Raw genomic sequence first — 17,217 nt, 5'->3', positions numbered from 1 at the left:
CACCGACGTTCGTCTGCGCTCAGTGACAGGACCCGACGGCATTAGCTTGACGTTCACTGTTCCGTCTAGACTATAGTGTACGTGCACTGTGCTGCAGACAGCTGTTCAGCAGCAACGCTAGCGCGGGGACAGCACTCGTGCCAGCAGCAGAAGCCCTGACATGCAGAGCCGAACGAGCTTCGTCGTTTTTCCAATCACACGCACTGCGAGTCTCTGAACACTCTCCAGGCGCGAACCGGACGTGTGCCGTCGACACAGCACGACGGCTGCGCCTTGGGTGTCCCCGTACAGTGACTACCTCGATAACACAGCCTCCGCGCAGCCGTCGCGGCGCGGCTGTGAAAGAGCGGCAAAGCGTGCGAGCTAATCGATTTGTCGCAGCGGGCGCGCGGCCGCCGCCATGGCGTCGTCGCTGTCCAGCGGCGGCGGCGGCGGGCGAAACGGCCTGGTCGTGTTCGTCGAGGGCCAAGCGTTCCACGTCGACCGCCCGTTGCTCACCAAGCACAGTCAGTTCTTCAGGAAGACCCTCGAGAAGCTGGAGAACCGGAACAAGCACAAGGTGCGATGCCGCGGTTGCGAAAGCTTCGACGAAACCACCACCGCATACTCGGTGCATGCGTACCTGGGGAATTACGAGCCAGGAAACCGTAGCTGGCCTTCCTCGCGCTAAAGAAAGTCCCCAGCTTTGCTGACCGGGCGCGGCTGCTTCCGCTGTCGTGCCGAACGGCTCACGCGCAAGACAGCAAATCCTCTTAATGCAGCCAATTGTTGTGCCTCTGCATACCGGACCTCCTCACTGCGGAAGTGCGCGGTCATATGCTCACTGAAACAAATACGCATACGAACATAGACGGACCAACTAGCCCAATGGCTCGCGCTTCTACCGAATAGCAAGGAACGTTGCCGCTTAGATTAGCGAGATTTATAATAACGTGCGGATTTTTATATTTATTTTTCACTGCTAAGTTCTAGTGATAAAATTTGTATGCTGGTATGACATTAAAATGACCAAACGATTCTTCCGTATGTGCGCGATAAGCAAGTCCACTGTAGAGCCAAAAGCCCCGTTTTGCAACATGAGTGTTGCCACGTGGTACCGCAACACATGACATAACGTTAATGACTAGTTTAGCATACTTATTGAGTAAGGTCGGCAAAATCCATGATAATTTTCCTTTAGAATATTTTTCAGTAAAACGCACTTTCCATGCTTCTTTGTATCGAGTGCTCTGCCGAGGGCTGAGGTTTAAGTCAGATATTAGATTAAAAATGACTGTTTTTTTTATCTGATGGCTAATGCGACACCTAGCTCATACTCGTAAAGTTTAAATACAGGTAAAAATTCTAGCTTTAAGAAAGTAGTTATTGGCATGTGAATCACGCAGAAGATTAAACGGTTTTCTCGAACTTCATTTGAAGGATGTGCAATTTTCCCAAATTTGTGAGAGCTTGTGCTACCCGTAAGAATGGTAGGGATAAAACATCTATCAGTACCAAGTTAATGTTCAAATGGTAACATTGTATTACACCGATATGGCATACCAACGACGCTTGATAACTGCTGTAAAACACTGTCTATATGGCCATTCTAAATCATACCTTTTATGTGTTACAATATTTTAATGTAAGGAACAATTTTCATTTCAATGTTGCTATATAACAGACTCGAACTTCCCTCTTGCTTATCGGCCGAGATAGAACAGCTTTGCTTGTTTTTGTCTTTACCTCGAGTTGTTTGAAAAGGGTCCAGATTCTCAGTTTAGAAAGGAGTTGGTACATTATTTTTCATGCCATATATATGTTATATGCTGATGATTCTGACATCATCAGCATATAACACATGTTCAGCATTACGGTGAACAAGTATTAGGCCATTTATATAAGAAATTGAAAGAAGAGGCCCTGAAATACGTCCCTGCACAACACCTTTCAAATTTGAAAGCTTCTCATCGTTTAAACCATTTTTTTTTTCGGATAACTTCGAAGTTCGTAACATTATAGTTTTTGAGCAGCACGCAATGTCGAATATTGTAGAATGATTTACTAAAGTCGAGGTACACACCAAACAGAACATCTTTGTTATCAAATTTTGACAAAATAACTTTATTTTGCTCCAGCACTGCATTATCGTAGATTTACAGTTCCTGACCCCGAATGAAGAGGAAGCTTTAGCTGGAGGGCTCCTATATAAATACATGGGATAGGAGAAATCGTTTTTCTCGGCGACCACTGCACCGAATTTGATTGTTTGTTGCATTTAAAAGAAATGTTTAAGTCTGACTGCTAGTAGCGAATTCTTTATTTAGATCGTCAATATGTTTATAAATATTGTTAAAAAGCGCTAGTTTTCAGAAAACGAAACTCAAGTTTACAACTCAATAGCTCAGCAATTAAAAACGATGCCACATTTCTGTAAGTTGCAATAATAGTACATGTAAAGGGGGCCGAATTGATGCATTATATATGGCTCTCAAATGAACTACTAATATGTGAGTAGGACTTCTGCAGAACCATTGCAAACAGTGTAGCAAATTCACGTAAGATGTAAATTGATAAATCCGCTTTGGACACTCTCTAACGGATGCAGTTTACAGAACTGCGATATCTGTTCTTAGTGCAGAGATGCGAATTTGTAAACAACGTGCTCCCACTTTTTTTTTTCAGACTTGTCAGTTCTTAAAAGCACCTTTTAAAAAATTCGGGCCCTAAATGAAAATTCTTCTTCGAACAGTCACTATAATTTGACATTCTCTCTCAAATTCAACAAAATTGATTAACATTGGCCCAGTGGTAACGCGTCTCTGCCTTTTACATGTATCTGAATAGGCGGCATCGGAGTTGGGCCCGAGCTAGAGTTTCCTCTTGAAATCGCCTTATGTTTCTATATATGAGATGAGTACAGTTGGCGCATAAGTTTTATTGTGAAACGCTAAACACAGGAAACGCCCAACCGCTCTCGTCCTCTAGTAAGAATATAACTATAACCAATTTTAATGGTGCACGTTGATTCTCTTAATTATACAAAGATTTTTCAATGGTCGCATCGTAACCGCTGTTAACCTGATTATTAGAAAGTGGGGAAAGTGACTACACTGCAGTCATAAATCAGGTAACAAGCTTACCCCGCTCATTACCGATTTGATTTCTTCTGCATCAGTAAATTACCTTTCTACAACACCAAAAACACCATTCTTACCACGATAAGACGCTTGGTAAGGCAGAACATGCGGAAGAACGAATGACGGGTGGCGACGCCTCCTTGAAGTTCCCGCACCTGGTGGCTGTGACGTCATGGATTTTCGTGGCATCTTCTAGGGCCTGCTTACCTATATAGCGGTACAGATTGCCTACATTGTGTTCTGAAGGAACCAAATATTAAATATGGCGAGTTTCGGGCACCTTTACTGAGCCAACGCGGCCCAAATGCGAAAACGTACTTTGGAGTCCCTGACGTCACACTGACGTACCGGCGTCGAGGTTTCGGCGCGAAATTCAAATACTAATACTTCGACCTTCATTTTCTCGTCTAATAATCAAACTGTTATTTTGAAATGACTGCCCGCAGGGTTCTCAAACAATGGTTTATTAGTCTAAACTGATTTATTGTTACGCTTTAGTGTCCCTTTAAGAGGAAGCCTTAGCTCAGGTGCTCCTATCTAAATACATGTAAAAGGAGAATACGTTTTTCTCGACAACCACCGCACCAAATTTGACGAGGTTTGTTGCATTTAAAAGGAAACCTTAAAATCTAGTGACTAGTCGCTTCGAATTTTCGATTTAGCTCGTCAATTTCTTATTAAAAATTGGCGAAAATCGAAAATTCTCAAAAACAAAACTATCACGTTTAACACTCTTTAACTCGGCAATGAAAAATGAGATCACAATTATGTGAATTGTGTCTAATAGTACATCTAAAGCGGACAAAATTGATATGTCACACATGAATGTCAAAAAATTTAGTAATATTGAAATAAAGCCTTTGCTGAACCCTTGTACACGACGTAACAAATTAACGTAAGATTTAAAATGGCATAATAAATTTGTCCGCTCTTAATGATCTAATGGGTGCCGTTTACAGAACCGCGATATCTTTTTTTGATGCAGAGCTATTAATTTGCAAACTTCGTGCTTCTACTGTTTTCAAACTTTCGAATGTTTCAATATCATTGTAACAAAATTCAGGCCCAAAATAGAAATTCCGCTTCCAACAGTCACTACAATTAAGTTTCTCTCTCAAATGCAATAAATTTCGTTAAAATCGGTCAAGGGGTTATCTCAGAAAAACGTTTTTGCGTTTCGCATGTATTTGAATAGGCCGTGTCAGAGTTGGGCCCGAGCTAAAGCTTCCTCTTAAAGGGCCCCTCACCAGGCCCCACAGCAAATTTTAGTTATACGCTGTAAGTTGTTACGTGTCCTCTAATGAGTGTTCTGCCGCAAAAATTTTTCAAATCGGCTCATTAATAGCCGAGATAGAAATATTTCAGTGCCGCGAAGCCATGATTTCAGCAGGCGGGCTCCACTGCCAAGCAAGACGCTCTCTCCCCTCGCCCCATCTAGCCTACGCAAATTCCTTCCCTGCGTTCTGCCATACCGGACCTCGACGACGCGTGACTAATACGTTACAGGCACCGCCTTTATTTTTTTCTGCTCTTCTTTTTTCCTGCGCGACGCATTTCCGCCGACGGCGTCGCGCGCGAGCTCTTGTCTCGCTGACGCAGAGCACGATTTTGCGTGCTGTGCACAAGGAAACATGACTAGCGGTATAATTCCGTGCTACACGAATACTGAAGCAAACAAGCGAATCGCCGAGCGTGATCACGCGCTGGAACACGGTAGAAAACGGCATAGTTTCAGTACCTGCGCACGTGACCGCACGAACGTGGGAACAAGCAGACGAAACGGAAGTAAATTGCTTCGGTGCCAAGTAAAACAATAAACACGCAGACATTCCATTTTTGTGTTTTATTATTTCTCTAAACTTCAATTTGTCAATTCAAGCAACACATCGCACAGATAATTGATGTCTTGAATAATTCTCGAAGTCACGTGTCACCGCAGACACGATTACGTAAGCGCAGGAGCCCGACTACGTCACCGTCCCTCTCCGGCCGGATTCGCTACGAGTGAAAAGGGAAACGGAGTTCGCATTGAAATTTCAGGCCTTTCCGCGGCGCGTAGCGATGTACTACTTTGCACCCACGATTGTTATCGCGCAATGCATGCTCTGCGCTTATCAGCTCAAAATGGCCAGGCCTGGCGAGGGGATCTTTAAGGAAATCTTGTTTCCAAGTCTGGTCAACTTTCCTGAATTCTAATTTTGATGCGCAGCATCCCTTGGAGAGTACCCGAGCAATTTTGCTAGCGAAATCGTGCAAAACCGTGTCTGTAACGCAAAAAGCGTGACAGCTTTCCCATAGGAATACATAGGGGCTCGATAGAAAATACGTGTGGTTGGGGTGGGCCAATTTGAACTTCGGAGAGAGTGGACCTAAATTTGGGATGGATATGGGCGTGGGCGAAGCTGAATTTGAGAGTGGGCCAACCAAAACTTGGGGGTAGGCCAACCTGAAGTTTGGCAGTGGGCCAACCCAAATTTGGCGGTGGGTCAACTTGAAATTTGGGGTGGGTCAACAGTGAAAGAGAAGCAGAAAGTAAACTAAACACGGGAAAAGAAAAATACGAGCCGAGCCAAAGAATGCTACGCATTAGGAGACAATTATCTAAATTTCTGTAATTTTTCACCCGTTTAGAACACAGCTTTCACAAAACCTATTCAGGTGAAACACAGTTCATACTATTCACGCACAAACTAACATGACTTTGACCATGGTTCCATCGCTGATTGTATATTCTTTAGATTTTTCGAAAGTGCGGCCGTGAGAGATTATTACTGTACAAATGGCATTTGCTTAGCCTAATCTTAAACTGTTTTTTTTTCGGCAACAACTTGGATCGTATGTTCACCAGACTTCGAGGATACAGAAATATACAACTAAAGTTTGTTTTTGCGTGTTTCTTGAAGCGAATTTTCAGCGTCCTACCTACTTCACGATAAACGCAAGCCGCGTATAACAGAGGAAGATCGTTAGTTCCAAGGTACAAGTACGACAAATCTATGCAAGCTGATGTTGTTTCTGCTCCTTGCTTCCAGCTCAAATTGTCGGGCGTTTCCGCAGCGACATTTGCCGTGCTACTCAAGTACATGAACACGGGTGAATTGCAAGTAACACCAGAAAATGTGGACGACGTGTTTAACGCGGCCTTCCGTCTTCACATGTCCGATGTTGTCAAGCATTGCATTCAGGTGAGTGTTATAGCGCCACACACGCAAGCAGTGGAGTCGGGTTAACCCGCTGTCTCATGGTCCCTATTTAATATCTCGGCCTGTATTTAATATATGGGATAGGTATTACACTACATTTACGTATGTGTAGCTCGAACAATGAAAAGAGATGTATGAAGGAACAAAACTTCAATGTCATATTAAAGTATGCATTACGATCGTCCCAAAACCCTGCCTTTGTACGGGTTAGTATATGTAAAACAGTGTAGAAGTGTCAAATGTTGGTAACAAGAATATTACTGCCTCTCAAGCGCTCTCCTCTGAAGCAGTACATCTGTGTTTTCTGCCAACGTTACACGTATGTAGGCTCCTCGGCTCTGTCGTTGCCAGCCTGGCCTGCTGTATATTCGTTGACCGTTTTTCACAGTTCAAGTCCACGCATCTCAGAAATACAGCTGCGTCTGGGAGAGGTGCGCTAGAAAGTAAGCGGGATGCACTTGCTGCGGGCCAGTCTTCAAGAAAATAGTGACGGCTATGCTAACCGACGACCATTTCGTGCCGTCATCGTGGGCGTTGCTGATAACGATTTATTTGTCGAAACCCTAGCGAAAATGCCGGGCAATCATTACGCTGATGTCAATACGGAGAATGTCCACGTCCGGCTAGCTTCGTCCTCGCCACTTCGTAACGGTTGCAGGAATCCAAAGAGGAGTCGCATAATTCGCCACACCCGGTGTGTGCCCGAACAGAACAAAGCGTCCTTTCTCGATTCGTGGAACGACTGGTTCGCCGAAATACCAGTTTGAATGAACAAGCCCGAACAGTGAACAGTTTAGGTTTGACACCCCCCGCTCGCCACGGCGTTCACAGCTTCCCAGCTGCCTCATGCTGCAGCGCCTCCGCTGTCGCCGCGGTCGGCGGCTGTACCGCGCAACGGCGTACCGTGGCCTCCGAGATTGCGCTGGCGCACATTTCGCGAAGGTGCGCTCAGGTTCTGCAGTGCGCTAGTGCCATCGTTGAGGTATCGCGGCGAACGCATCGAAGCGGCGGTTTCGGATTTAACGTTTGGAGCTGTTTTACCTGTGTTTTGTGTTTCCACAGTGCCAGTCAGCGCATGAACGTTAGATTTTCGCCACCTACTTTGTCATGGGCTTGGTTTTACAGCGCAGCTTTTTGGCGCCCGTTCCCGCATTTCACGTCGCCGTCGGCCTCGCCGTAACCGAGGTCATCATCCATGCGCTCCTGCTGCCATATCGCGCGCGGTGCGAGTCTTGCTCTCCCCTTGTCCTCCAAAGCCGGATCACGTGTTCTCGCCTATCCTCTCGCCCCATTCCTCCGCGCAGCGCCGTTGCGGCGACTCTCGCTGCTACTGTCCATTCCGCCCTCGCCGTCCATTCTCCCGCTGTCGCGGCACTGCCGCGGTGCCGGCGGCGGGCGCTCCTCTGTCTCCGCGTTGCGTGGCTGGACGGCTCTCAGCCGTTTCGCTCGCGTCCCCGTTTAGCGCGTTCCCCAGTGGCATTTGGCTCCTCTGGCAATGCTTGTGCCTGGCTGTCCTTCTCCCGCCTATACCTCCCCTTACCTGGAGCAGTGCTGTTGCGGTGATTCGAAATACAGTTATAGCGTTTCGTCCCCTTTCTTCTACTTCCCACCTCAACCTTATGCGGCCATTGAGGCCTGTCTGTGTGAATGAGTGTGTGGCCTCTCCTCAATACCCCTGTTTTCCACCCGTTTCCTCATTCCACCTCAGAAGAAACATTAAATAATAATTGCTAATCTCCTCCCCCTCTCCGTGGCGGTGACCGACTAAATATGGCGCGATGGCGCGTCGCCGGAGTGCCGGCTCGATAGCGGTCAATCGCGGTGTGTGCTGTTCAATGCAAAACGCAGAACCGCTTCCGTTCGGCACTGCGTGTTCCGTATGCGGTTGCTTGTTGTTGAAATAAGGCAGAAGCTGCACTCAAAGATCGCATTACCAAGAAGCGTAATCGTCGGCCAATTTTTTCTTTCTTTAATTTTTCTCTTGCGCTCGGTGGCGAGTGTAACCATCTAAATTCTCCCGTGCCCCAAACACTCCATCAAGGCACGCTGAAAGAAGTTGTGAGCGTTACACTCCTTCCTCGAAACCGTTGGTTCGCAAATGCCAGAGAGCTGCCCCAGCATGTCGAATGCCGAGAGTAACCGTGCCCCTTTCGTAGTATTGACATGGCAGATGATCTACGATTAAATAGAACGTCTTTTGTAACATCGTTACGAGCTATTAAAATGCGACAACTATACTAACGCTGTTTCGGGAACCGCAGCAACTTCGACTCACTGCGTCAGATTACAAATCATCAACAGAACGTAGCTACATGCTCCATAGGACCAAGTGGACCAAAGGCTCAGCTTTAGTATAGGTATACCCCGACAGGTTTGAACTAATTTCACGTCGGGGGCTTGCTACAACAGAAACCGGCCCGTTATAAACGGCGTCCAGCATTGATAGCATGAAGCCATGTGCACTTTGCGGACGCTCACACATGCGTTACATGAAAGCCTGGGCCGGTATAATGCAATAATTCCTGTAATTCGTTTCTATGGCTTATCATACACCAGTTTTGTCTGGCCGACCCGGGTGATAACACAGACAGAAGAACACTCTGACGACTGACGAAGCGCAAGAAGGAATAGCACTGAAAGAGAATCGTTACAATATCCCGGTCCCGTCTGCAACTATTTCATGGCATTACGTTGCCCATATGTCCGGACGTTGTCATCGTGGCACGTAATCCAGAACAGCATCTAGGGGCCCACCGCTATTAAATCACTTTGAGCCATATACACAGCTGAAAGCCAGCGCCACACTTCTGCACACAAAAATTCAGCGCCTTAGAGGTCATTGTTCTTTGGAAGCGACAAGCTGACTTTCCTGTCAAGGTTCCCAACTGTAAACACATCTTCGTCATCGATATCCTTCTCCCACTTCCTATAAACGTATAGCCTACTGGGGTATTATCACAGCTGAAATGGTGCAATGGTGACTGACTATTGAATGCCATGCGGTGACGGCTTTATATGGGGGCGTATATACAGCAGAAATCGTAATAACGATGAAGCACATGTCTTAGCACGCCACCGCATGGCGGCACCCGCGAACCGGCATGTCTCGCTTCGCTTGCTTGACTACATTTAGCACATGCTTAGCCACTCACAGTGTCGTCTGCAACTTTCGCCACCACCAATGCTTTTTCAAGAGGCGTGTCCGCACACCGCCTGCCACAGCAGTCAGCCGGCGCTCAGCACAACTTCCGGACAGCCGGACTATGCTCTGCTCGCCTTCCCTTCAGTCCTGACGAAAAGTCATTGAACCTGCTAGATTTCTGTTTGGCAAGAAACTCCAAATCGTTATAAGTTGTCACTCATCATTGCAACCTATCGATGTCCGATGTCTACGGCAGGAGGAGCCCCACAGAGCAATCTGCAATATCCCTGCATTCCATCTTACCTGCAAGTTATCTCATTTCATCACATGACCTAATTATCTGCCGTACTCGATTGCTCTTCCTTTCTCATGACACTCATTCTGTAACTCTTAATAGACCACAGGCTATCCGCCCTACGCACAACATGGCCTGCTCAGCTGTATTTTTCCTCTTAATAGCAGCTACAATATCAGCTAGCACCATTTACGCTCTCATCCACCAGTCTTGTCTTCCCGTCTCTTAACGATACGCTATCATTTCTTTTCGTTCCATCTCTCGTTGCGCGGCCCTTCTAAATTTTTATTGCGAAATACTACGCCAGGTCTAACCGCTCGTCGCGTATACATCCTCCGTCAGAACTTTACGCACGTAACTATAGTGTATGTGAATGCCCTTAATCTACCGTAGCTACCGTAGCTTACGACCGAGTGCTCCAGTACGGCGAATTCTCGAAGTGTATCTGCTGGTCTCGCTCGGCGCCGCAGATGGAGACGGAGACGACGCCGACGGGCCAGCAGATCCTCATGTTCTCCGCGGCCCGGCGCCTGAACATGGCCGAGGAGGAGCAGCGCGCCTACCAGTTCCTCACGGCGCACTTCATGTCGGTGGTGGCCACCCGCGAGTTCCTCGAGCTGGACGCCGAGGACGTCGTCCGGCTGCTGTCCGCCGACACTCTGGGATGTCACTGGTGGGCGGCGCCTTTCGCAGAGGCCGCTGTGTAGTAGACGACGCACTGTGCATCATTGCCAATCAATGTGATGACGTTTTTTAACGTTTTGCGCAAGTACTGAGTGTTCTCAGACATAGCACACCGATGCAATATCATACCAGTTCTGACGAAAAGTGCACGTAAAGGAACAATGTAATGGCGCTGCCTATCCATATATTTTTACCTGTCGATGATAACATATAGACAATTTTCTCATTTCCACACTTCCTCCAAGCTGACCGCATCTTACTTATATGTGCTTAAGATGCGTTACCATCTAGAAAGATATTACCGAACTACTCGTGCCTCACAAGCAATGACAAACATTTGGCAAATACAAATGTCACAAATACAATTGCAGTCTCCAGTTCCGATATAATTCAGAAAAAAAAAGGTAACTGATTACAAGTACAATTACTTCATTCAAAAATGTAATTGATTACAGTTACAAGTTGTTCCCCTAAAAAAGTAAATGAGCAATTACACAATGGTAATCAATTACCTTTACGTTACCTTCCTCTGAACCTTTCATAGCATCGCATCGATAAAGCAAACATAACGAGCTGGCCTGTCCTTTGTAGCCCTTCATACGTTGCTTATCTGCGCTAACAATAGCTTTTACAAAATTTCGTTCGCCATCGTCCCTCTTCTTCGTTGTGAAGGCATCGACAGCGACAGTGAATATGTGCTCGAGGAGGAAAAAGAGGGAAAGACACGGGGCCTAGCCACTTCGCTCGGTCTGTGCGCTACGGGTTAGGACGGTGTTGTAACGTATACGGATCTTGCGCCACAGGTCTGTGGTTACTCAGCATCGGGGTCCTCTATGACGCGCAGCGCTTCATCGTTGCTGGGACTCGGAGAACACGCTCCCCGGTGGGCCAATGAAAAGCTGAAAAAATGGCCCACATTTCATTTGCTCCACAACGTTCCCAAATGACATACGCCATCGAGACTTATCATCACTTGCCCAATTTGTGGGCCAACACCTGGGGGAGCGTCAATAAGATGAGGAAGCGGATACCGGGGTTTGACCGCCTCGAACGTGCGAGGCGGCTGCGTGGCACGATCCAGGGGCGAAGCTCTCGAAGCTGTGTCTTTTGTTACAGCTGGTCTCGTCGATAAAGTAACTATAGTTACATGCCATTGGCTAATGAAAAAGCAATTGAATTACAGTGAGCCTTAACGAATAAACAAAGTAATCGTTAAATTACAACATTACTGAACTATGCAGTTGATTACGAGCAATTAATTACATGTAATTTATTACGTGCAAGCCTGATCAAGAGGGACACAAGATCAATGGTTAAGAGTACCGCCGCTGCTGAAGGCTCGCGCCCGTGGCCGCCGCGGTTGAGCTTTGACTGAATATTTAAAACGACGCTTTCTTGTCGTTTCTTCCAAGTTGAGGTATTTCAGCAAAGGTTTAACGGCCTTTTCAACCCGTTGCATACAATTGAAGGCCATGCTTCGAAGTGATATACAGGGTTTGAGACGTAACTTGCGTCAAAATTTAAAGATACGTAAGTGCCACGTAGCTGGAAAGAACCAGGGTAATGTTGCTTGCCGTCACTTGAGGCAAGTCAGATTATTTCTTGTATTTTGCCTAATTACATCGTTAGTTAATAATTCTTTAACAACTCAAATATTGTAATCAGGGCAAAAATTGTTTGTCAGAAAATTGACGGCCATCGCGAAAAATTTTCGATCCATCTTTCTGTTGCCGAATACGGGCTACAGAATTTTTTTTTCAAGCGTTAAAGAAAGCCCGCAATATACGACAGGGTGAATTAATTTTGAGATTTTTTCCCTGCCGAAACCACGATTCGATCATGAATACGCCGTACATGGGGAATGACCACCGGGACATCTTTAACGTGTCCCCTGTGCACAGGCGTGAAAGAGTGCCACGCGGCTGGTCGAGCGGCACTTTTCGTCGTTTTACATAAAGGCCACAATCGCAGGTGAAAAGAAGCACACGAGGAAGAGGCACATAGCGGCACTGTCAGTGAATAAGTGTCACTTGAGGATGTTTGTCGAGGGAGAAGGACTTAGGTCCAAGTCGCCTCGTGGTAACATAGCAACGTGACATATCAGTTTCTGCTATCTCCTCTAATAATGAACCCATTTGAAAAATTTTCTCTAGACGGTGCCCTACATCTCCAAGTGCATATTCAGACTTTGCGCTGGAGCCTGGTGATAATGGCCCTTCACCAACGTAGACAATACTCGCACCTGATAATACCTTTGTTTCACAACGAGGAAGCGCCAGAAGCAATGCTAAGACGGTGACGTGAATACTAAAGGTAGAAACAGCTGGCAGTACGTATTTTTCCTTAAGGAGAGGTGCTATAGTACGCGCAGCACTTTTGGCGTGTCAGTCTGAGCGACTCTCGTCTGGCAGCGCATGGTCTCTTACAACGCATGACATGCGGCTGCAAATGATGAAAGCAACGTTGCCAATCATGGGAGCTCTGTAGACGTCACGTCAAGCTTGCCTCGTTCTGCACGTTAATAAAAATAACGCGTGCGTTACTAGCTCTGTAATACACACCTCGAACGCTAACAACAGACATTCTCGAGGAAGCAGTGTTTTCTTGTCACAGGGCATCGCAATGTAACGACAACTGGTCAACGTAGCCAATCTCTACGCCCAAAGTGCGCTTTCAAGCTAATCGTCAACGCCTTCTGTCTGTCCGCGTAGCGAAGAAGAAGTGTTTGAGGCGGCGATGCGCTGGCTCAACCACATTCCCGAAGAGCGGTCTCCCCACAGCGAGAAGCTCATGGCCGCAGTGCGCTTCAACCACATGAACCTGAGCGAGCTACACCACTGCCTCGAGTATCCTGGCGTTGCCGAGATGGAGCCCGTCAAAAAGGCCGTCCTCGACGCCATCTAGTGAGTAACGTACGAGCCCGTCACCATGCCGGCTCGTACGGACCTGCGTTTTCCCCTAAAATTATAATAAATTATAATAAAAGAGAGAGACCTTGCGCTTACGGCTGCTCTGTTCTTCCTCAAGTTTTGCATAATGATCGCATTTTACGATCGGTAAAACGAAATATAACACTTAGTACTGCTGCTCCCCTGCGTTGTCTAGTGGCAAGATGGCAAATTGGCCCTTAATTACCTTAGTGACCAAAATAAAAAAAAAAACAGTTGTAGTTCTCTTTTGTTAGAGCTTCTTTGTAAAAACGAGTTATAGTTTCTTTTTATTTCTATAAAAACTATCCTCGCGAACAAACAATTATACTTAAAACCGCTCTTCATGCGGTCTACTGTTCTGCTTAAGCTACTCCACGGGCTTCTTTCGAGCTCGGAAAAACACTTTTATATAGCACGTATTGAGCAACAGAAAGCTCTATCGGGAGTTTTTCATGTTTCTCTACAATTTTCTCAATGACACTTTTCATCTAATTATAATAATTGAGAAGTTGATTAATTAGTTAAGACTAATGACCTAATGAGCCGTAATGCAAAAGATAATCTGAGTATCTCCAAGCGACGGCAAACAACATTACCGTGGCTCTGTCCAGCTACGTGGCATTTGTATATTTTTAATGTTTGGCTAGAGTTACCTGAAACACCCTGTATTTAGGCGAGATGACATTGCTGCTTTCAATGTAGACCCGACACCGTGGGATAAGAAATAGGTTTTATTATTGACGCTGCTACGAAATGTATTAGACAGACTAATGGATTGTGGCTAATAAGCATGGCATCTTATGGGGGAACGAAGAATGTCAGAAAGAGCGCAAAAATCAAAACAAAGCTTGGGGATTGCTTCACGATTCTCCAACCGCCAAATCCCTTATTAATTTCAAACAGGTAAAGTCGCAAGGCAAAAGAACACGTCGACGTCAAAGAGAGAGTTCGTCTCCGGTGTAAATGCTTACTCAGACGAGGCGAAAGTATGGAATAGGGTGAATAAATTGAAAGGCCAGGAGTCAAGCCCCCTGCCCTTAGTAAGTATCCAATGTGATAGCCTGGAAGATCAGGCAGATTTTCTGGATGAACACTTGGAATATACTTTGAGTGCATCGCATTAAACGCACACGTTCGTCCAATTCAACAAACGCGCAGAGCGCTAGCCCCTTGAACGTTAATGTGCGGAAAGTGACGCAGACAACTGTCAATTTACCAACATAAACTTGAGCTAGTGGGTGGGGATTCATCGTAAAAGAATGTAAGGCGTGCACACACGGACACAAGAGAAGAACTTAATCTAGCTCAACTCCAGGCATCTCTCAAATGGTGCAATGAGTCTGCACCAAGCGGCGACCGCATTAGGTATGAAATGGTCAAGTGCCTTCATCGAGAAACCCTGAAAGTACTCCTCTCTTCTTGCAATGGCATGGGGACGGCTAGGTATACGTCGTCTTGGAAAGAAGCAATTGTAATAACCAATACTTAAACAAGGCAAGAACCCTGCTTTAACTAGCTGTGACAGACCAACGGTTTTGACAAGTTATCTGTGCAAGCTCAATAAAAAAAAATGAACCGGGGCCTAATTCATGTTTTTAGAAAGCAACAAAATACTAGACCAATGTGGCTTCAGAGAAGGTTGGTCAACATAAGACAATCTTGTCCGCATCGAGGAAAACATTAGGGATGCCTTCATACACAAGGAGTTCTTTCTTTCTGTATTTCTTGATTTAGAAGAAGGCATATGACACGACATGCATTCTCAAATATCTGCCCGCCATGGGTGTCCATGGCAACATGCTAAATATAATCGAAAGCTTCCTGTCGAACCTTACCCTCCATGTAAGGGTTGACCAGGCCTTCTCCAGGTCTTCCACCCAACAAACTAGCGTTCCGCAAGGCGGTGTTCTTAGCTCTTCGTTGTGAAAATGAATTATCTGCTGTTTATTTCACGTACTATGTTATACCCCATGTACGTAGATGACTTGCAGATTGGTTTTAAATCATGCAACCTTGCTATTTGCGAAGAACATGTCCATGTTGGCCTAAATAACGAGGATAAACGAGTTAATGAAAATGGTTTTAGCTTGAACCCACAGAAAAGTACAAGGATACTTTTCTCAAATAAGAGGGGAATTATTCTAGACCCTAATCTTAAGCTTTCTGGAAGTAGACGACCGAAAGTAGAGAACAAAAATTTATTGGAATCGTTATAGACTAAACACTTTACGTTCATGCCTCATGTTAAATACTTGGAGGCAAAATTCCTGATGACAATGAACTTATTGAAGCTTCTATCAGATACAACGTGAAATAATAACAGGAAGTGGCTCGTGAATCTGCACAAGAGCCTTATAATATCACGATTAGACTACGGCGCCGCAGTTTACAACTCTATTACACTCAGTGCGGTGATAATTCTCGGTCCAGTTCACCACTTAGGTATACGACTGGCGACCGCTGCATTCAGAAGCCCGACACGAAGCCTCTGCGTATAATGAAGTGAGTTATCGTTTCATTTACACAGGGCATGCTTGAGTTATACATACCTCTTGAAAGTCAGTTCTAAGTGTGAGCATCCATGCTATTCTACAATAAGCGATATGGCCTCTGCCACACCATTTCGCAATCGACCTTCAGTGTGAGAGCCCTTTACACTTGGTGTGACGAGGCTGCGAGAAGAAATTGATGTTCCACTTCTGGAACGTCGTCGAATGCCTCAAGCGAAGATGCTAGCCCCGTGGCAGGGGCAGCTGGTTGAATGCGACACACCCTTTATTAAAGTAACAAAACCTGCCCCCTGACATACACATTCGAGTGCACTTTCTAGAGCTTCAGCCGAAGTACTCATGCCCACAGTATTACACTGACGCATCCAGGTCACACGCCGGCGTGTCTTATGCAGTGGTGCTATCTTTATCTGAAACCGACGTCCTGCACACTGAAACGAGTATACTTACGGCTGAGGCATATGCACTACTCTCGGCGGTGAAACATATCAAGAGAACATAGTTAGACTAAGCCATAATATTTATTGACCCTCAAAGTGTGGTCAAATCGCTAATATGGCTCCGTAAATGTAAAAAATCTCGTACTTAATGATATTTATGCGCTCCCGTGTACGACATACACACTTAACCAGCATGTAACAATATGCTGGGTGCCAGGGCACAGGAGGAATTGAGGGCAATGTGATAGCAGACGAAACATCCGCCTCTACAGCAACAAGAGCTCCTAATTCTTCAATAGCTGTACCCGCTGTAGACTTAAAGCCCTTCGTTCGTAAAAAGCTAAGAGAATATTGACAACGCTTGTGCGATGTCGAAATTTCCAATAAGCTCATCTATTCAAGCCACACGTAAGCGTTGCACCTCCCACAATAAAATCACAAAAAATCGATGCCTTGTTCTGCCGACTGTTTGTAGGGCACACATACGGCAGCGCACACAGTTACTCACTCACTGGCGGGGAACTCCCACTATGTCGTAGATGTGATGAAAGGCTTACCGTCCTCCATGTCCTTGTGGAGTGTAGGAAAGCAGAAAGTGAACGGGAAAGCACTTTTCGCCAGCCTATCGACACCGTACCCTACATCCGGCATTGATTCTAGGCCCAGAACCGTTTTCTGATATGAAGACAGTTCTAAATTTCCCAAATGTCGTGCCACATGTTATTCGCCCAGGAATATCGTAGAGCATCCCCTCACCAGGAGCGGTAGTGCTCCTCATACTTACACATCATAGTATTTCGTGCCTCAGCAAACATATATTTTACAGTCATAGCACTCCTCACTCTAATGTTAATTATTTTGATACCAATCAATTTTACGCGCTTTATAGAGACT

At 45.8% G+C, this 17,217-nt stretch overlaps 1 protein-coding gene across 1 annotated transcript; it reads left to right on the top strand.

Moving 5' to 3' along the window:
- Positions 1-391: 391 nt before the first annotated feature.
- LOC126536043 (kelch repeat and BTB domain-containing protein 12-like) lies at positions 392-13,347 on the top strand. The gene is made up of 4 exons (XM_050182936.3): positions 392-559; positions 6,152-6,304; positions 10,230-10,432; positions 13,155-13,347. Exons 1-4 carry the CDS (start codon positions 401-403, stop codon positions 13,345-13,347), a joined length of 708 nt encoding a protein of 235 aa, XP_050038893.3. The 5' UTR covers positions 392-400.
- Positions 13,348-17,217: the final 3,870 nt, after the last annotated feature.

Source organism: Dermacentor andersoni, chromosome 4 (assembly GCF_023375885.2).
Source record: "Dermacentor andersoni chromosome 4, qqDerAnde1_hic_scaffold, whole genome shotgun sequence".
Lineage (NCBI taxonomy): Eukaryota > Metazoa > Arthropoda > Arachnida > Ixodida > Ixodidae > Dermacentor > Dermacentor andersoni.
This window is presented reverse-complemented; position numbering and strand designations above follow the sequence as displayed.

What these genes read in the sequence shown, in the direction of transcription:
- LOC126536043 (XM_050182936.3), top strand. Translation starts at nt 401, where the DNA reads ATGGCGTCGTCGCTGTCCAGCGGCGGCGGCGGCGGGCGAAACGGCCTG. An exon ending in AGAACCGGAACAAGCACAAG is followed by an intron (nt 560 to 6,151) that starts GTGCGATGCCGC and finishes CCTTGCTTCCAG; the next exon opens with CTCAAATTGTCGGGCGTTTC. An exon ending in GACACTCTGGGATGTCACTG is followed by an intron (nt 10,433 to 13,154) that starts GTGGGCGGCGCC and finishes CTGTCCGCGTAG; the next exon opens with CGAAGAAGAAGTGTTTGAGG.